The 21,299-nt window shown below is 33.6% G+C and overlaps 1 protein-coding gene, 1 long non-coding RNA gene and 3 pseudogenes across 2 annotated transcripts in view; 3 read left to right on the top strand and 2 right to left on the bottom strand.

Annotated features, from left to right (window-relative positions):
• The window catches only part of LOC120583297 (uncharacterized), a 52,252-nt gene that overhangs the window by 3,393 nt on the left and 27,560 nt on the right, over positions 1-21,299 (top strand). Inside the window, exon 3 of the long non-coding RNA XR_005647760.1 lies at positions 1,675-1,738. This is a non-coding gene — a long non-coding RNA (uncharacterized LOC120583297). The remainder of the gene's footprint in view (positions 1-1,674; positions 1,739-21,299) is intronic.
• On the top strand, positions 1,066-1,184 carry LOC120583551 (uncharacterized; annotated as a pseudogene).
• LOC120583509 (uncharacterized) lies at positions 4,961-5,076 on the top strand (annotated as a pseudogene).
• On the bottom strand, positions 6,899-7,017 carry LOC120583459 (uncharacterized; annotated as a pseudogene).
• Positions 12,596-21,299, bottom strand: part of COL24A1 (collagen type XXIV alpha 1 chain) — a 288,275-nt gene continuing 279,571 nt past the window's right edge. The window contains exons 59-61 of the mRNA XM_039838730.1: positions 19,734-19,843; positions 17,083-17,298; positions 12,596-14,062 (exon numbers count right to left, since the gene is read on the bottom strand). Coding sequence (XP_039694664.1) covers positions 13,916-14,062; positions 17,083-17,298; positions 19,734-19,843 — 473 coding nt within the window. The 3' untranslated portion in view covers positions 12,596-13,915. The remainder of the gene's footprint in view (positions 14,063-17,082; positions 17,299-19,733; positions 19,844-21,299) is intronic.

Below are 21,299 nucleotides of genomic sequence, written 5' to 3' on the forward strand. Positions count from 1 at the left end.
GTTTGAATTCTTTTTTGCATATGGATGTTTTATTGTCCGAGCACCATTTGTTGAAAAGACTATCCTTCCTCCTTGAATTACCTTAACATCTTGTCGAAAATTAAGTGACCACAAATATAAAGATTTATATCTGGACTTCCTATTCTGTTTCATTGACCTATATGTCTATCTTTACACCAATACCATATTGGTTACCATAACATAATTGATTACCATAACATAACAGTAAATTTTCAAATTGGGTAATTACATCCTCCTACTTTGCTCTTCTTTTTCAAAAGTGGGTTGGCTATTCTAGATCCTTTGCATATTCATATAAATTTTAAGATCAGTTTATCAGTTTCTACAAAAGAGCTTGCTGGGATTTCGACAGAGATTGTGTGAAATACATAGATGGATTTGGAGATAATTGGCATCTTAACAATAGTGTGTCTTAAACCAATGAAAAGGGAATGCCACACATTTATTTAGATTGTCTTTATTTTCATTTAACAATGCTTTGTAGTTTGCAGTGTACTAGTTTTTGCATGTCTTTTCTAGATGTATATGTAAGTATTTTATCTTTTTTGATGTGATTTTGAAAAGAATTATTTAATTTCACTTTTGGATTTGGTCATTACTACCATATAGAAATACAATTGATATTTGTATATTGACTTTGTATCCTGAAGCCTTACTAAATTCATTTATTTTAATATACACGTATATATTTGTATATATATGTGTATATTTATATTCAATTAGCTATTATTTTGTTTAGGAGTTTTCATATATACTTATGAGGATATTTTTCTATAACTTTTCTTGTAATGTCATCAGATTTGTTATCAGGGTTCTCTTCATATCCTTTAATTTGGTGTTTCCTGTCTCTTTATTGCTTCTAGATACTTTCTGGGAGAGTTCCCTAATTCCTACCTTACTGATTTGTTATTCGATGGTCAATCCATCTACTAAATTTATTTTAGTTGCTATATTTTTCATAACCAGTATTCCAGCTTATTATTGCTTCATAATATTCTCCCTTATGTCTTTGGAGGTATTTCTTTCACTCATTTAAAATTTCTTATCTACGGCCATGCCACTCTGAACGTGCCCGATTTCATCCGATCTCGGAAGCTAAGCAGGATCGGGCCTGGTTAGTACTTGAATGGAAGACCACCTAGGAATACCAGGTGCTGTAGGCATTTAAAAAAAATAAAATAATAAAATAAAATTTCTCACATTTTTTGTTCATTAATTCTGCTCCTCTAGTACAAATTGTCTAGTTTTCTAAAAAATTTATTTTATGGAATTATACTGCTCAGATGCTATAATATTTCCTCTTGTGATCTCACATTTCCTTAGAAATATCAACAGCTTCAGCTATAATTCATACTTGAAAGGGAGGATCAAAAGCCTGAGTGATATTTTGGGGGTGGGGAATGGTGGGTAAAGAGGAGAATGGATGAGCCTTGGTATTACAGTCTGGGCTCTACTAGTCCCAAACTGCCCTTCCATGATTAGAACATGCCCCTCAGGTTACCCCTGCATTTGCCATCCCTTTTCCAAGAGCTACTGTCCGCTCTGGTATCACCTAGACCTCAGGATGGAGGAAAGAGAAGATAAGAACTGTTCTAAGCCAACTTGTATGCATACTTATCATTTTTATTGATGTTACTCTTCCTCCTTGGACAGGTGCTGGGCTTCCCTGCTGTTCTTATGCCTACCGTGAGTTGGGATGGGCTGCGATACACCCAAGGTAATGTGGGCAGAAAAGGCATAATCAGAGATGTTATCCCTCCATTCTATCCCTTACCTCCATCATGTCCATCTATGACTACAGGCTTCCCTTTCCCAACCACAATGGGACCCAACTCCCTTTCATTTTCCTATAGGTTTCTCAGTTTCTGGGTTAGGCTCCCAGATCAATCACCATCCTCTCACTTACATAATATCTTCAAGATGAGACTTAGGGACTCCAGGAGGTAATAGTGTTAGTTTGCTATCTTTTCAGGAACTAGATTCTCCAGACTAAACTTTTAGAAAATAGTGATAGTAATAAATTTTGGAAATGATTCGAAAGGTGTCCCAAATATCCTCCCTACTAAGCTTCCCATGACATTGCTCATATATTCCCAGGATGTGAGAGGTTTCATTATATTCACAAAGGTTTTATTATATGCACAATTTTGAGGCAAGGCAGTAATTCTCATATGCTTGTCTGTAGACTGTTGCGTCAGCATCACCTGGTGTACTCGATCAAAACAGATTTCTGGGCCTCTCCCTAGAGGTATTTAATCAAAATAGAGAGAGCTGCTGGGAAATATTTTTAATAAGTGTCTTTGTGTATACTTCCAATGACTACTGTAGTCAGATTTGGGAACCCCTGAGTGAAGGCATTACAACTACACTGTCCAATAAGGTAGCCACTAGCCACAGGGACTATTGAACACTTGAAATTGGTTATCCAAATTGGGATATGCTATACGTGTAAAATACACACTGGATTTCAATCACTTAGGACAAAAAAGTAAAATTCTCATTAATAACGTTTTTAATTTTGATCACACGTTGAAGTGATAGTATTTTGGATATATTAGTTATGTATAATGCATTAATAAAATTAATTTCTTTTTTTAACTTTTAATATGCAGCTGTTAGAAAATTTAAAATTACGTCTGTGGCTCATGTTATACTTCTATTGGACAGTGCTGTACTAGAAGATGTTAACATTCAAATTCCAATTAGATGGGGTTAACATAATATGAATACTCAAGAATTAGCACCCTAATTTTAAACTATATTACCAAACTATAGTAATCAAAACAGGATGATACTGGCACAAAACCAGACACATAGAATAATGGAAAAGAATAGAAAGCCTAGAAATAAGCCCACCCTTATATGGTCAATTAATCTATGACAAGGGAAGCAAGAATGAGGAAATGACAGTGTTTTTAATAAATGGTGTTGAGACAACTGAATAGATACAGGTAAAAATGCGAATCTGGACCACTTTCTTTCATCATATACAAAAATAAACTCAAAAAAGATTAAAGACTTAAATGTAAGATCTGAAACCATAAATCTCCTCGAAGAAAGCAAAGGCAGTAAACTCTTCAATATGGTCTTAGCAATATATATATTTTTGTATATGTCTTCCAGGGCAATAAAAGAAAAAAAATTAACAAACTGGACTATGTCAAACTAAAAAGCTTTTGCACAGAGAAGGAAACCATCGACAAACTGAAAAGACAACTTACTGAACAGGAGAAGATATTTGTAAATGACATATCCAATAAGGTGTTAATATCCAAGTATATAAAGAACTCATACAATTCGAACTCAAACAATCCTATTAAAAAATGGGCAGAGGACCTGAATAGACATTTTTCCAAGGAAAGATGAGTAACGGATATATGAAAAGATGTTTAACATTACCAATATCAAGGAAATGCAAATTAAAACCACAATGAGACATCATCTCATACCTATTAGAATGACTATTATCAAAATGTCAACAAGTAAGTGTTAGTGAGGATGTGGAGAAAAGGGAACCCTTGTTTACTATTGGTGGGATTGTAAATTGGTGCAGCTTCTATGGAAAACAGTATGGAGTTTCCTCAAAAAGTTAAAAATAAAACTATCATTATGACACAGCAATTTGACTTCTGGACATTTATCTAAAGCAAACAAAAACACTTAATGTAAAAAAGATACACCTCTATATTCACTGCAGCATTATGTACAATAGCCAAGATATGGAAATAACCTAGGTGTCCATCAATAAATGAATGGATAAAGAAGATGTGACGCACACATACACAATATTGTTCAGTAACAAAAAGAATGAAATCTTGCCATTTGTGACAACATAGATGTAGCTAGAGAGTATTATGCTAAGTGAAATAAGTTAAAGACAAATACTGTATAATTTCCCTTACATGTGGAATCTAAGAAAACAAAATAAACAAAACAAAACAGAAACAAACTTCTAGATACAGAGAATAAATTGATGGTTGTCAGAGGAGAGGGAAATGGGGGAATGGGTGAAAAGGGTGAAGGGGAATAAGAGGTACAAATTTCCAGCTATAAAATAAATAAGTCACAGGGATGTAATGCAGAGCACAGGGAATATAGTCAACACTGTAATCATTTGTATGGTGATAGATGGTTACTTGACCTATCATGGTGATCAGATTGTAAAGTATATAAATGTAGAAAGAAGCATTATGTTGTACACCTGAAACTAATATATTACATGCGAACTGCACTTTAATAAAAAAATTAGCTAATTGTGTTAGTTCACTTAATTTGTTAATTCAGTCAACAAATATTTGTCTCTTCAGTCTTTAAATTGCAGCCTGAGCATCTTTGCAAATTACAAGTCTGATAATGTCAGTCAACTTCTTATATCCCTTTGATGCCTAATTTATGCTCTGAGAATAAAGAACTAAATCTTTATTATGGCCTTTCAAAGATCCCTTATATTCTGGCCCATTATCTTCTCTTCAACCTCATCACTAATTACTCATCCTTCAGATGGCAAGTAAACAGTACTTCCCTAAAGAAGTGATCTTTAGCCAGTCTTCCTCCTCCATGCTCCAGCCTAGGTCAGAGGTTTGTGCATGTGTGTGTGTTTCTTTCAGAGCACTTATTTCAACTTGTAATCATATATTTGTGAGTATTATCACTTGAATAACATCAGTTTCTCTCCCAGATAGTAAGCTCATGGAGAACAGGGACCTTGGCTTTTTTGCTCAATTTGAATTGTCAACTCAAGAGCACAGTGTCTAGTGCACAATACATAATAAAATATGAAGACATGAATGACTAGTGCATGTATTTGCATCATGCATCATGCTATTCTGAGAATATAAACATTGAAATCTAGGATGTGGTTCCATAGTGTAGCGGTTGGCGCATCTGCTTTACATGCAGAAAGTCCTGGATTTGTGCCCCGGTGGAGCCACAGTCTATGGTCTACGGCCATGCCACCCTGAACAAGCCCGATGTCTGATCTTGGAAGCTAAGCAGGATCGGGCCTGGTTAGTACTTGGATTGGAGACCACCTAGGAAGACCAGGTGCTGTAGGCATAAATAAAAAAAAATTAAAAAAAAAACAAACAACAACAAACATTGAAATATACACTCTGTCTTCAGAGAGGTCACAGTTTAATCAAAAGGAGACAAACACATGAAGAGCAATAACAATACATTGAAGTAAGTGCAGAATACAGAATGTGACTTAAAGAAGTAGCATGCATTCCTTTGTGGGAAAAGTTAGGAAAAGTTTCCCGAGAAGCTAACTGGAAGAATGAGTGGGAGTTGGCCAAGATAACAAGGAAGGAGAGCTTTCCAGAGGATTGAAAAAGTATAGTACATTCAAAGAACATCAGATGAGTTGGGGATGAGTTAGGTATAGCTGGAATGTATTGACTTTAATGAGAAAGGAAGGAGAGAAGGTTGACAGGTAGTTAGAGGGCAGGTCACCAGGGCTTTGTAAGCCTTGCAGAGAAGCTCGCATTTTATTTCTTCATTAGATGGGTGATCAGGAGCCAGATTCACTTCCTGAACTTGGGTTCTGGGACAGAAGCAAGTGCTCAGGAAAGAAACCACATGTTGATTCTGGTGTGATTATTCTTTATCAGGGGAACATGACATACAGTTATTTGGGTGGGCCTATTATTACAACACAAGTAACTGTTTCCAAAGAATGACTGTATCTTTTATTGGCAGAGCAGGATTTGGGTCAAACAAAAAAAATCATGATTTAGGAGGTTTAGTCACAACTGATGAGCCTTTTAAGGACCCAACAATTTCTCTAGTAGAGAATTCTAGGACCTAATACAGAGGCATATTATTTGTTGCAGTGAAGAATGTGAAATAGATTTCTAAAAAGATTTCAGAAAAAAATTTCTGAAAAAAATTCTAAAATAATTTATTAGTATCTTTTTAATACCTGAATCCTGAAACCAGCAAGTTTAACTAGCCAGAAGACTTAGTTATGAAACCAAACTAAATAAATTCTGATTGTATTAATTTCTCACTTCCAATCATTAAACCAAAACCTTTTTGGTGTCTACTAATTAAGTTTGTTACAAAGTGCTTTTAATTTTTTTCATTGTAGGAAGACTTGAAAGAAAAATATACAATATTTCTTTGTGATATATTTCATTTTACTTGGAAACAAGTAAAAAATATTTTAACTGTGAATATTTTATATAGTATCTTTGCATTTGTATTTTGGTAGTTAAAAGGCTTAACCTCTTTTATAAATTCAAAATGTTCAAGTGAGAAAAATTGAATGTAATATCAACAACATTTAAATAAAAAATTTGTTTTTTCATAGTTCAGGAAGATCTTTAGTCCTTCATGGAGAATGTTCTTTTTATGAAACTAAGTTTCCAGTATTTACTTCAAGAAGTGAGAAGTACTTTTAAATTTCAACTCTAAATTTGTCCTGAACTAGTTACCTAGTAAAATCGAATTATGTTTAATGGATTGTTACTGAGATCATTCTTGTACTTGTGTGCTGTCCTAAAATTCCACTGCTAGGTACAGCCAAGATGATTACTCAGATCTCCCATCAGTTGCTCTACTCTAAGAGGTACCATTTTTCTAATTTGGTTTTGATTTATACCAGAACTCTGTATTCAAAGCACACAGATTGCATAATTGTGTACCCAGGCTTCGGTGACAACGTCATTATACCAATATCATAGTCAATTACTAGGTGAGTCATGGTAAAAAAAGTTATGCTTTAATAGGGCAAAGCTCTATACATTGAGGGCTTAGCTTACACTTATTTTCTTAAAATTTTTTTATTATTTATTTATTTTTAGGCGAGGCAAGCCTTGGTTGACCTCACAGATTGCAAGGACTTTGTCAGCTTACAATCCCTCGTTTTTTGTTTTTACACCTACAGCACCTGGTCTTCTTAGGTAGTCTCCCATCCAAGTACTAACCAGGCCTGACCCTGCTTAGCTTCCAAGACCAGACAGGATCAGGCTTATTCAGGGTGGCATGGCCATAGACAAACTTATACTTATTTTTAAAACTATAAAAAACTGTTGGTCTTGTGTGGGAGGGCCAAACTCATACTTCTGGGCTGGAAAACGAGGTCTGCCAAAGTGCCTGCTGCTCAACAACACGTTCCTACTGCTCAAGTCATTTCTGTGCTATAGCAGCATTCTTTCTTTGTTTATTGCAAAGTCATCAAACAAGCAAACAAACAAAAACTTTTGGCTTCCCACAGAAAGAACTACATTTATTTTTCATTCCAGGTAAAGAGCAGGTTTGGCGAGGCCTGAGGTCCATGCAATTTAGGGTCTTCTTTATGAAAAAAAAACTAAAAATTAATGTACTTTTGCAAACTTTACAAATAAATGCTCATATGAAGACATTTTGAAGGCCACTACAGAACTCTGAAACTTAAATTTATTAGCTTCACAGTAACTCTGCCTCTATAGAAAGTATATTTTAGGTAAACTTTTTTTTAAAGGATATATAAATGGTATTTATTTATTTATTTAAATTTTTTAAATTGAAGAAATGACTTAATTTTTTTTTCCCCCCATCTACCTCCCTCCTCCCCACCAGCCTCTGGTAACCATTATATTTTTGGTAAACTTGATAGAATTTTAAAATTAAGTTGCTGTATCTTTAGTTTAATGTGCTAAATTATTTCACCAATAGGAAAATATTTTTATGGTATAATTTGTGAATTTAGAGATTTTACTTTTGACTTACGGTTACTTATCTCTATGTGTATAAGTGTTTTGTTTTGGATATTCATGCTACTACTGTATGAGAATATACCAAGAAATTATAGGTGAAAATTGTTGCATTGTGATGATAGAGAGCCTTTTAGACCTGAACTTGACAAACCCCAAGTAGGATAAATATAAAATAAATACCTAGATATTTAATAGATAAATTGGTAAAAGCCAAAGAAAAAGTGATCTTGAATGAAGCAAGAGAATGATGACCTATTACATATGGGGAATAACAATGTGAATGATGGCTAACTTTTCACCACAAACAATAGAGGCTAGAGACATTAGGTTGATATATCCAAACTGCTGAAAAAAAATGCGATCAAGAATTCTATATCTAGAGAAAATATCTTTCAAAAATAAAGGGGAAATAAAGACAAAAATCAAAATTACTCATCGGCAAACCTACAAGAATTAGCAAAAAAAAAATTCTTCAGGTGAAAGGGAATGATATCACATGGTAACTTACCTCTACAGAAAAAAAAAATATTTTTAATTTTATTCTTATAATTTAACAAATATAGAAACATTTAAAGCAAAAATTAGAATCCTATATTGTTGGATTTATACTGTATGCAAATGTACTACATATGACAATAACTCAAAGAATGAGGGGATTAAGTGGAAGTATACTGTTACATGGTTCTCACATTTTATTTTAAATAATTCAGTATTAGCTCTAAGTAGATTGTGATAAATTAGAGCTTAATACTGTAATCCACATAGCAACTACTAAGAAATAGAATAAAGGACAGGAAGTTTTCTCCCTTTTTATAACTAAGAAAACTTCTGCTTCTAATTATGATGAAATTGCCCATATCAGACTAAACATGATGCTAAGAACTATAAGGTCTGGGTAAATATAACAAATAGATGTTTGACAGCATTAACGATTGTCCAAAACAGTCAGGGGTAGATAATAAGTTAGGAAGAAAGAAATGTACTAAAGTAAAGGGGACCTTCTCCAGTACTTTTTTTCCTGGGGAAAATTGCTGAGCAGCAAAAATGTGTCCTAGAGCTTTTGGCGGTCTTCAAGACTGACAGCATGGAAGAGTGGGGAGGAGAATGAGAAGAAACTTTGCAGTTCAGAACTGAAAAAGGAGGATAGGGTCCCTGCACCATAGGTTTTCTCTTGAGATACCTCAAGCACTACCCTAGGGGAATAATGAAAAATTAGAAATAGAGCAGCCATCAAATGGCCCAAAGCCCAGTCTTGAACTATCTCAATCACAATTAGATCCAACTGCCTGTCAAAAGAAAATTATCTCAGGAGAGAGGAATTATAATTAAAAGATTCTGAAAGTTTTTACATATGATGTATGACATTTAATAAAAAATGTTATATATGCCAGGCACAAGAATAACTGGAAACTAAAAGAAAAAAGTAGACAATATAAAAATAACTTTAGGACATGCAGATACTGGAATAATCAGATATGGACTTTAAGTCAACAGTAACTAATGCAATTACTTTGTGCCAGGCACAGTTTTGAGTGCTTTCTCATGTTAATTTACTGAATCCACTCAGCAATCAAGTGAGATAGTACGATGGTTAATTTTATGTCAATTTTTACTGGCCAGAGGGTGCTCAGATTAAAAAATATTTCTGGGTATGTCTGCGAGGGTGTTTCTGAATGAGATTAGTGAACTCAGTAAATTGCCCCTCTCATCTCATGTGGGTGGGCATCATTCCAACCATTGAAAGTCTGAATAGAACAAAAAATAGCTATGGAAAACATTATGAAGGTTCCTCAAAAAATTAAGAATAGGATTACTATATGACCCAGCAACACTTCTTCTGGGTATCTACCCAACAAATTTGAAAATATCCACAAAGATATATGCACCCTGATGTTCATAGCAGCATTGTACACAGTGGTCAAGAAATGGAAACTGAAGTGTCCCTTAAAAGATGATTGGATAAAAAAGATGTGATATGTATGTACAATGGAATGTTACTCAGCCATGAGAAAAGATGAAGTACTGCCATTTGTGACAACATGGATAGATCTTGAGAGTATCATGCTAAGTGAAATAAGTCAGACAAAAATGTTAAGAACATATTATTTCACTTGTATATGGGATATAAAACTGAAAGCAATAAACATGACAGACAACAGAGACTCATGGACACAGACAGCAGATTGGTGGCTACTAGAGGGAAGGGGAGGGGATAGGGGTAAAGGGGGTCAAATATATGGTGATGGAAGGAAATTTAACTTTGAGTGGTGAACACACAAGCAATATATATATGATGTCTTATTGGATTGTACACTTGAAACCTACATAATATTAATCAATGTCACCACAATAAATTTAATAAAAAAAGAATACAAGTCAGAGGAAGGAAGAATTTGCTCCTTTTTGCTTTCTGTCTGCCTGCTTGGGAAATCTCATCTTCTCTGACCCCCAGATGGGTTTTAAACCATTGGCTGCCCTGGTTCTGAGGCCTTTGGACCTAACTGAATTACACCACTGGCTTTCCTGGTTCTCTAGATTGTAGGACTTCATAATTGTGTGAGCCGTTTCATCACAATCAATCTCTATATTATACGTAATAATGTATTATACATAAATATATGTTATGTATAATATATTATAAAAATAGATATATATTATTATAATATAAAATCTATCTCTATATCTCTCTTGTTCTCCATCTCTCCTACTGGTTCTGTTTTTCTGGAAAACCTAATACATACTTTTATTATCCCCATTTTATAGTGAAGAAACTGAGGCAATGTATAATGCACTCAAAGTCATATAGCTACTCCTCAGAGTACTCAACTACTATATTATGCTGTTTATGATTATGTTGATTGAACATTTCTTTAATATTTTTAGGAACACAAAACAAAGTAAGGTGTTTTCATTTTATACCTATTTCTTAAATGATATCTAAGAAAATCATTTATGACTGTGAAATGAGTTTATTTGGGGGTGGGGTGGGTAACAGAAAGTATAGCATGAAGACTGAAATTTGAGTATGAACTATGATTTCTTTCATTTAAAATCAACCTCTGCTCTGTTTTAAAACCATTTCTATGTTCCTTAAGCAGGTAATCAGATATCTTTGCCATAGCCCCATTAAAAAGTTGTGGTGAAATATACAATACAAAATAGGTCATTTTAACCACTTAAAATGTACAATTCAGTTGCATTAAGTACATTCATATTGTTATATAATCAGCATTACCATCCATCTCCAGAACTTTGTCATCACCCCAAACAGAAACTCTATACTCTTCCAAAATAATTCTCCATTCTCACATCATCCAGCTTCTAGTAGTAACCTCTATTGTATTTTCTGTCTATAAATTTGTTTATTCTTGGTACTTCAGATGTGGAATCATACAATATTTGTCCTTTTTTGTTTGGTTTATTTAACTTAGCAAAATGTTTCAAGGTACATCAATGTTGTTGCAGATATCAGAATTTCATTCCTTTTTAAGGCTGAATAATTTTCCATTGTATGTACACACCACATTTTGTTTATCAATTCCTCTGTTGATGCACATTTAGATTGTTTTCATGTTTTGGCTATTCTAAATAATACCCCTATGAACACTAGTGTACAAATATTTACTTCATTCCATTCTTTCAATTCTTTTGGGTATATATACATGAAGTAGAATTTCTAGATCATATGGTAATTCTGTGTTTAACTTTCGAGGAACTCTAAACTATTTTTTTACTATAGCTGCACCATTTTATATTCCCACCAGCAATGTACAGGGTTCCAATTTCTATGCATCCTCACCAACATTTGTTATTTTTCTTTCTTTTTTTAGGATATCAGCCACCATAATGGGTGTGAAGTGGTATCTAACTATGGTGTTGATTTGCATTTTCCTAATGACTAGTGACATTGAGCATCCTTCCATTTATTGGCAATTTGTATTTCTTCTTTGGAGGAAGGTCTATTAAATCCTTTGCCTATTTTTCAGTTGGGTTGTCTTTTTTTTGGTTTGTTTGTTTGAGTTGTGTGAGTTCTTATATTCTGGATAGTAATCCCTTATCAGATACATGATTTGCAGTCTTTTATCCCCATTCTGTGGGATATCTTTTCACTCTCTTGATAGTGTCTTTTGACGTACGGAAGCTTTTAATTTTGATGTAGTTCAATTCATTGTTTACTTTGTTGATTGTACTTTTGGTGTCATCTCTGAGAAGTCATTGCCAAATCCAATGTCTTGAAGGCTTTCCCCTATGTTTTTTCTAAAAGTTTTATAGTTTTAGCTCTTACATTTAGGACTTTAATCCATTTTGAGTTGATTTTTGTATATGACATAAAGTAGCGGTCCCCAACATTTTTGGCACCAGGGACTGGTGCTCCTATGGGAATCTAATACTTGATGACCTGAGGTGGAGCTGGGGTGGAGATCTAGCACTGGGGAGCAGTTGAAAATACAGATGAAGCTTTGCTGGCTCTCCCACGGCTCACCTCCTGCTGTGTGGCCTGGTTCCTAACAGGCCACAGACTAGTACTGGTCCATGGCCTGGGGGTTGAGGACCCCTGATGTAAAGTAAGGGTCCAACTTCATTCTTTTGCATGTGGATATCCAGTTTTCCCAGCAGCATTTGTTGAAAAAACTGTCCTTTCCCATTGAATGGTCTTGGCATCCTTGTTGAAAATCAATTGACCACATATGGGACGGTTTATTTCTGCACTATGACACCATTATGTGCAAATAAGAAATAGGCTCTATGGTCCTTTAATAGGTATGGAACAGATACTTTCTAATAATGTATACATAATAGAGAAGGGCTATCCCAGAGAGGCTATCATACATAATAAAAGAATATAGCAATAAAGAAAAAAACAAATACAACCAAAACAGATTTAAAGCACATTTTTATTATAGATAATTGTGGTTTGCTATGGCTAAAGGTATGTTTATAATGGATGTACAAGCTTTTCTATATACCAAAGGTATAACATTTTTCTTTTAATACAGAACATTCTCTGAAAACAAGGAAAGTCTGAATTGGCTGAATCTATTTTAAAGGGCAAAAGACTGTTGTTTTTTTTTTCCCCTGGATGTTGCTTTGATGACTGGTAAATTAGGTCCCAACAAATTATATTTAAGAACAGTGAAAGAAAATCAATGAATACTACAAAACATGTAATTACTATGAAGCACAAATATAAAGTTATTATAATTTAAAACAGCAGCAATTTCAAAAGATTTGCTGAATCAAAACTTTACAAAATATATATACACAAAGTATCATTCCAGATGATCATGGATTTTAAAAAATAGTATATCACAACTCTCAACTCTAACCCAAACCTACTACTGGATGTAGCTGGCCTATAACAATTTTTACAACAATTTAAAAAATAAAACAAAAACAAAAGAAACCTCCCAATTCTCTTGTTCATAAGCACAGGTCACAATGTATCGGCTTTGATTCCATATCCACAAAGAGAATTTTAAAATAGATCAAGGATTTCACATAAATAATGTTTTACTTGTTTTAAGTATGTGACCAAAGAAATTAAAATAAGTACTAACAACCAAAACATACCTTGATGTAACCAGTACATATACTCTTAAAGAATGACAAAGACAAAAAAAGAAATAAAATTGTCTACAAAAGCCACAAGCACCTTTTTTAGAAAAAGCACCAAGCAACACAAAAAGGCAACACATAAGAGGTAGTGTACCACCAGCTAAGATGTATATGCCCATTGGGGACCTGAATACAGCTTAGTATTTGGGAAAATAAGACATATTACACTGTGGCTTATCATTTTTAGACAGAAGCATTGCACATTTGGGAACATTAGCCTGTATTGCTCCATAGTGCTCTGCATCTCCAGCTGTCTAATGGGTACTTTGTTCTCAGACAGTCAAAAAATATAGGATACCCTGAAGAATTCCATGTTTATAAATTTTTGGTTCTAAGGATTCTCTAAGGAAATTCAGGTCAATATATTTTTTAAAAGAATTAAATACTTTATCAATTATAGTCCTTTAAAGAATGCCTTTTCTCCTTCTTAGGAGGAAGTCTTTTTTCTTCCTGAGATTCTTTAAAATATAGCCAATGCTTTATTCCATGCATTTCATAATGATGGTATCTTTCTGTCTGTATTTTTCCCTCTGCAGCAATTACCTGGTCAACAGCTTGAATTCGGAACTAATTCAGAGATTTTAGAGAAAGCATACAGAACTGCTTTCAATGTAGTACTTTTGTTCAGTTCTGAGATGAAGAACTTTTTGTATTTCAATTAGTGGAAGTTGATTAGGGTCCTGGGTATGAAAAAGGAATTTTGCCTTATGCCAGCTGCCATCTTGAATCTGTAAAATAAGAACAAAATGCTTTAATAAGTAATTGTTTCATTAACAGTCATTCTCAGCAGGCAATGCTTTTTATAGACAACGTGGGCTTATTTTGAGGATTAGACATAATGAACGGAAAGTGTGTAGAACAATGCCTGGCACAGTGCTCAATAAATGGTAACAATTACTGTGAGTAATTAAAAACATGTACTTACCGTTTTCTCTAAACTGTACTGTGTGATCTGATTTTTCAGTTTCAGAGGCTAAGGCTAGCTTTCTGCTGCTATTGTCTGTGAATCACTGGACCAGATATAAAATAAAAAGCTGCACTATTTCTAATATGATTAATACCCACTTGTTCTGTGTTCCTTTATTTGGGAATGATTCTTCAGGATGGGCATTTTCTTTGGATGAAAGGAAATGAGTTATCTCAACCTCTCTGTACTTTAAACCAGAATTGCTTCAGTCAGAAGTAAATTATAATTCTGTTAAATTATCTTTTGGGTTCCTTTTTTTCCATTTTATGGTTACTATTTATATAGTTTCTTTCTTTCCTTTCTTCTTTCTAGGCCTTTCTGTTTCTCTTATTACTGTATGCTCTTTTGTTTCTGATAAATTCTATTATGGAATAAAAACTATCATTAATTTACCAATGATTAAGATTCAATAAGACAAAATAGAGAAACATAATTGACTAGTTTTGTGAAGCTTTCAGAAGTTTATTCACTTACTCGTTCACAGGATTATCATGGCATAAATTTTGAAATTTGAAGAAATTTTAGAGATTATTTAAGCTATAAATTCCATTTTAAGTTTTGGCAACTGAAACTTACTGAAGATAAATTACTAAAGTCATAAGCCTGGTGGTATAACTAGAACTAGAGTTCTTTGTGTAAGACACTGTTACATTTAACTTATTAAATCTGTCAAGAAATATTTATTAAACACTAAGTATATTTGGCACAAGTAAGATGTAATCCTCTATTTTCTTACAGTGCTTGGGAAATATAAAGATGAATAAATTAGTTCTGGCTTCCGAATTCCAGCAGCTTATAAATCTAATGGGTAAGAGAAAAAACATAAACAAATAGCTATAATAGAAGACCACATATGGTAAGTATAATATAAATAATGTAGACAGTGAGTGCTAAATTCCTCATTTCCAACTGGAGTAGTCAGGGAAAGTTTTCTGAATTGAGAATTCAGAATTTAAGATGGGCCTTAAAGTATGCCTAAAATTTCCACTTGGTTAGAGAGCAAGAGAAGGGCATTTCAGAGAAAAGAAATGACATGAGTAAAACAAAACAAAACAAAACAAAACAAAACAAAACAAAACAAAACAAAACAAAACAAAACAACAAAAAAGAATTGGAAAAGTAGAAGGTGGTTGTGAAAATAAGTGTAACATGGGGTTTAAGTGTACAGATTTTGTCCTGGAAGAGATTTTTATAGAAATTCAGGTACTATCATTCTCCTCACATGTAATATGGGAATAATAAAAAACTACCTCACAGGGTTGTAAAGATTAAATGAGATTTCAATTAAAAGTCCCTAGCAGTAGAATGTGGCATAAGCTTTGGAGTTGCATACACTAGCTAGTTATGCAAGCAAGTTACTTAACATCTCTCTGCCTTCATTTTCTTACCTATAAAATGAGACTAATAATTTTTTCACAAAGCTGTTATAATTAAATAAAATAATGTATGCAATACATGGTATCTGCCATATAATAACTAACAGTAGGAATTGTTGAGATGGTGATGATAGTGATGATGATGAAGAATAGATTAGTTTGGTAGGTTGGATCCTAAGTGCTGAATAGAGAGCTGATAGGTTTGGATTGTGTCTTCGAGACAGTAGTGTCACTGAAAGTTTTTGGACAAAATTGTAAAAGTTAAATGAATTTGTTGGTAATATTGATCTTTGCTTACAGAGAATGAGCCACCTACTTCTGACAGTTTGCCTAAGATTTTTCAAATACCCAAGCACTGTTTGCCGGAAACGAAATGTTATAAAAACATTTCCCTGGAAATGATAACAGATATTAAATCATGGGCTTCATACTACACAAGAACAGGAAATCAAGCCACTCGAAGTCATTAATAATATGTATGTAAAGAGGGCAACTCTATTCTCTATAACAGGGGTTGGAAAATGCTTCTGTAAAGGGCTAGATAGTAAACATAGGTTTTGTGGAGCATACAGTCTGTTGCATTTACTCAACTCTGTCATTGTAGTGTGATAACAGCCATACATAATAAGTAAACAAATGAATGCGGCTCTGTTCTAATAACATTTATTTACAGAAACAAGTGGTGGGCTGGATTTGGTCTGTGAACCATAGATTGTCAATACTTGCTCTATAACACAATGTTTTAAAATTATAAGTTGTTCCTAACTTTTATAATTTAATTTTAATAGGAAAAATGGTCTATGATTCAAATATTGATTGGTAGGGCCAGTCAATCTGCAATTGTAACCATATTTGACATCAGGTGTAGGGACTGACACGATGAAATAAAACTGACTTGCCTCTATAATCTATCTTCCATGAAATAATGAGATGCAGAATCACAGTGGTGAAAAATATAGAAACCTATTTATCTATATGTTTGCTCTATGTATCTATCTATGTATCTATGTATCTATCTATGTATCTATGTATGTATGTATGTATGTATGTATCTATCTATCTATCTATTTATCTATCTATTTATCTATCTATCTATCAATCATCTATCTCTCCATCCAGGTGTGATATAATTATTTCAGATAGAAAATAAAAATTAAAGTATTAATACCTGTTTTGCATGTAAAAATCATGGATGACCAATGGGTGTGACAAAAGTTGACAAGATAGGATTTAAGCAAATGATTGATTCTAAAAAATGTATAGTTATTACAAATCAGCACATTAAAACTTACTACCCTTATATAGTTGCAGTTTACAATTAAAGGCTTACTCACATTTTAATTTGATAATTTTATAAATTTTAAGTTAGTTAAATTGAAAAATTCTAAAAGTGCCATTCCCTTACCTTGCAGTCATCTGAAAGTACTTTAGGTTCAAGTAGAGTGTTTTCTTCAAAAATGTGGCCATTCCATCCCTTGAAACCAATAGGCAATCCGGAGCCACTTGTCTGAGCACTTGTCCACACTGGAGTGTTTAGACAGTGAATGGTGATGATTTGGGTGGCTTCTGAGCTCAGTAAATGAAGGAAATTCATCTGGACTTTTCCAACTCCAAACTCCAACTAATGTCATGGAAACAATATGCAGGTTATAAGATGTGGCAATTGATGAACTTGTAGTTTGGAAAATTTGAGGAAAGTCCTTGAAAGGCAGCCTTGAGAAAGCTACTTTTCTTGGCATTTAAATGCCAGTCATTAGTGTGCTAGCAAATGCTTAACCACTGGCTCTTTCAGAGGTGGTGTGTGTGTGTGTGTGTGTGTGTGTGTGAATCTCTGATTTACAGATTTTTTGGTTTTCATGGTATAAATATTCTCACCATAGCTGATTTCAGGCTATAAAGGTGGTGCCATTAAACATGAAGTTGGGAGATGTTAACTATAGGCTCTCCTGAGCCAGTCTGAACTGGCTTCAGTGTACCACTAGGCTATCAGATAAGACAAAAAAAACAAAAGTAATTTTTATAATGTTATCTAAAATGCATTAGTAATTTGTTGTTGATTAATGCTTTAATAATTTTTTCATAAAAGTAAGAAATTGCCTTTATACTTCCATTTGAAGGTATTTTTTTGTTTTCAAACATAAGTTACAAGTTGTAATAATAGCTGGGGTGAGTAACTTTAACTATGAGAGCCTTTAAAGACAAGGACAGAATTTTATTCTTTGTGCTGCCAACTCTAATGCAGTTACAGTCATATAATGAGTCATCAATAAATGTTTATTGAATGAATGAATGCACAAATAAGCATTAACTAATAAGGTGAAAAATATAGGGCAAAATTGCAAGAAGAAGGTCTGATTGTAGATTTTCAAGGCTTAGGCAAAGAATATTTTTCTTTAGTTTTAGACATATTATTATTATTACTATTATTATTTTAGCATTATTCACTCAGGGATGTGGTCATAACAAATATAAATGGTTTCTACTGAGGAATTTATATTAATTTCCAAACAAAATTAGAAAAATATCGGTTATGAAGTAACAGAGAAGAAAATAAAATAAAATGACAACAATATAAAAAGGAAAAGCCCAGGAAAAGAGAGAAAGGGCAAAGGAAGAGCATAGGATGAAAACACAAAGGACTGTCATAGGGAACATTAGAGTTTAAGTAATTTAAGTGCCTTAATTTAATAGATGAGAATCACAAACATAACATATTTAACTTTTCTGAGCTTTAGTCTCCTTGCTGGTCAAGTTGGGTACCATTACCATGACAGGATCGTTTTGAGGATTTGAGGTGCCAAGTGTCATTCATCTAGCATAATATCTGGCACAGACTAGGCTCTCTGGTGGCTTACAGTATCATTTCTCAGGTAATTAGAGGAATACAAACTAGAACCCAGGTTCCTGATTCCAAGTCTACTCTTCTTCCACTATCTGCTCAGTCTTTCTCAGGTTGAGTTTATTGATAGGAGAGATGGGAGAACTAATTCAGTAAAGGAAAGAATTAAAGTGCATCTCTTTTACTGCTCCTACTTCCCTTCCACCCTCCCATCCCTCCCTCGCCTCACCCCTCGCCTCGCCTTTCTTCTATGCTAATCCAAATAAAAATTCTGGGCCAAATCTAAGAGAGTGAAGATGATCATGTGGATATTTGGGAAGTATGACTATCATGCTTCTTTTCAATAGTGGTAAACAGATTTCCTAAAAATAGAAGAATCCTTACTTCCTCTGCTTTGCGGGCAATAATGGTGAATGACTATTGAGATGAAGGGAATGAATAAAGGGAGATATTTTAGGAGGAGAGAGCAGGCTAACGATAAGAAGTCGGACTAATGGATGGCACATTTTAACTGCTGCCTTATATAAGGGACAAAACACACAATAGGCTTGTATATCAGTTCTTTGTCAATGAGAAATAAGTTCTTGATAATACCAAACTGGTTTAAACCAGAAAAATAAAGAAATGCAGTTTTGCTTTTTTAAATATGTCATAAGTAGAACTAAGCTTTAGATTTTATAAATGCTTGTTGTAATACCCAGTGTTATACCAAACGAACTTCCAATCATTTAAAAAATTTGGTTTATAGAATTATACTTGAAAAGAGTTTTAAATTATAGTCAATGGATGTTTAAGGCAGGTTATTTTTGCTGTCACCAAAAAAGGCAAGTTTTGTGGCAAAATTCTTTTTTTTAATGATGTTGTAATTTTCAGTAAAACTTTAGGAAACTGATTACTGATTACAAACTCTGCAGCTGTTTGGGGATTTTCTAATGTATGTGTGTGCATAAAAACATATGCCCCACATTTTTAAAAGAAACTTAAAAAGCATAATCAATAGAGTGAGCCAAGGTAAGCCAGTCATAAAAATGCACAATCAAAATGTCGAGATTTACTAGGATCATTTTTTAAAAACAAAAAATTTCTTTCTTACCTATGGTAGAGAATGGTACCTTGCTTCTATTCATAAAATCATACTTAAAGTGACAGAATTTTAAAAGTCATTGTTTACTGATACTGGGCAAATACTGACATGCATTCTAAAGTTCAGTGCATACCTTTGTCACAGAAACAGGAGATACACATGTCTGACCACCAGCACTAAAATTGCAAAAAACCTCAATGGCATCTGAAGGGCATCCGAGATTTGGATCAATCCAGTACTTCCCTATTAATTTATTGTAAAACATAAAGATATTTAAATGTCATACTAAAATATATTTGAACCATTCTTACACATTATCATGATACTTTAAATATATATTTTGTTTTACCTGTAAAAAAACTTAGATTATAAATATATTTATATTTTGTGAATAAATGGAAGCTGCAAGAATTATATAAAATTAATACTGAAAATATTGTATTTTTCACATACCTATCAATTTAAGGGCATTTCATAATTTTAATAAAAAATGAAAGAATGGCTGAATTTATTACTTCATTCTACAGATAAGATGAGCACAGCAGTTTAAAGCAAATTGTATAAAGTAACATGGTTAATAGAAAAGTTACACTTAATGTGGTATATGTGTATATTTCTGTTGAATATATATACTTAAAAAATAAAAGCAACTTCTTCAATCTCCCTGTGATAAAATGTATCTATGATAATTAAAATAAAAATAATACAGTAACAATAGTTTTTGTTTTCATAAAGATAACTATACAGTTAAATGGTTATCACTTTGGTGCTTTCTTCATCAGATTTGTAAGTGGGAAAAACTGAAGTCCCTATAGGCAGTGTAAGACTGCCAACCTTTGCCTCCACTGAGGCCTAGGAAAATCGAATGGGCCCTAAAGTTAGTCTACAAGAAATACTAAGGCCGAAAACGTATTAAGCTAGCATCTTAATTCCTGAGTAATGGACTCAGAGTATTGAAACTGCACCTTATTCCAACTGCAAAGGACAGAAATTTCTGAATGAGGTAGCCGTGTTTTTTTCTGTTACAAAGGCAAGGTGATCAGAGTTTGTCAAATGCCATGTTCTACAATAGGTAGAAATTCTTGTCTGTTCCACCCTTACTCAGTAGCAAAGATTCCTCTAGCTCATCCTGGGCTTCCTTTAATCATTATTTTAGACTTCAGAATTTTCCCATCTACTATTCTACTAATTCTTCAAAATGAATATTTGCTGAATTGGTAGCTCCAGGAGGAAGGGACTGTCCTCTATCGCAGTAGTTTTCAAACTTCAGTGGCATTAGAACCACCTGTGAAAACACAGATAGCTGGACCCCCACCCCAGAGCGGCTGATTCATTAAGTATGGAGTGGGGCGTGAGAATCTGCATTTCAACGAAATCTAATTCTGGTCCAGGGACCACATCTGGAGAATCACTGATCTATTGAAATATAGAAGAAAGGGGTGAAAATGATCCTACCCCCTAGTTCCTTTTTCACCCCGTTTCCTCAGAATTTTGAACATTTTGTCAAATTTGTAGAAATTAGAGCTGAATTTTTCTGATGCAGAAGGATCTGACGCAGGCTTCTTGTCTTATGTAATGGAGTAAACATACCTTTGCTTACAACCTCGTTTCTTCCAAGAAATAGTTTCCTACTACTATGTGAGCCAGTAAATTCTTTATAAAAAGTTGTCCATCAAGCAAACTCTCATTGTTATATGGG

This window comes from Pteropus medius, unplaced genomic scaffold, assembly GCF_902729225.1.
Source record: "Pteropus medius unplaced genomic scaffold, Ma_sr-lr_union100, whole genome shotgun sequence".
In the NCBI taxonomy this organism is placed as follows: Eukaryota; Metazoa; Chordata; class Mammalia; order Chiroptera; family Pteropodidae; genus Pteropus; species Pteropus medius.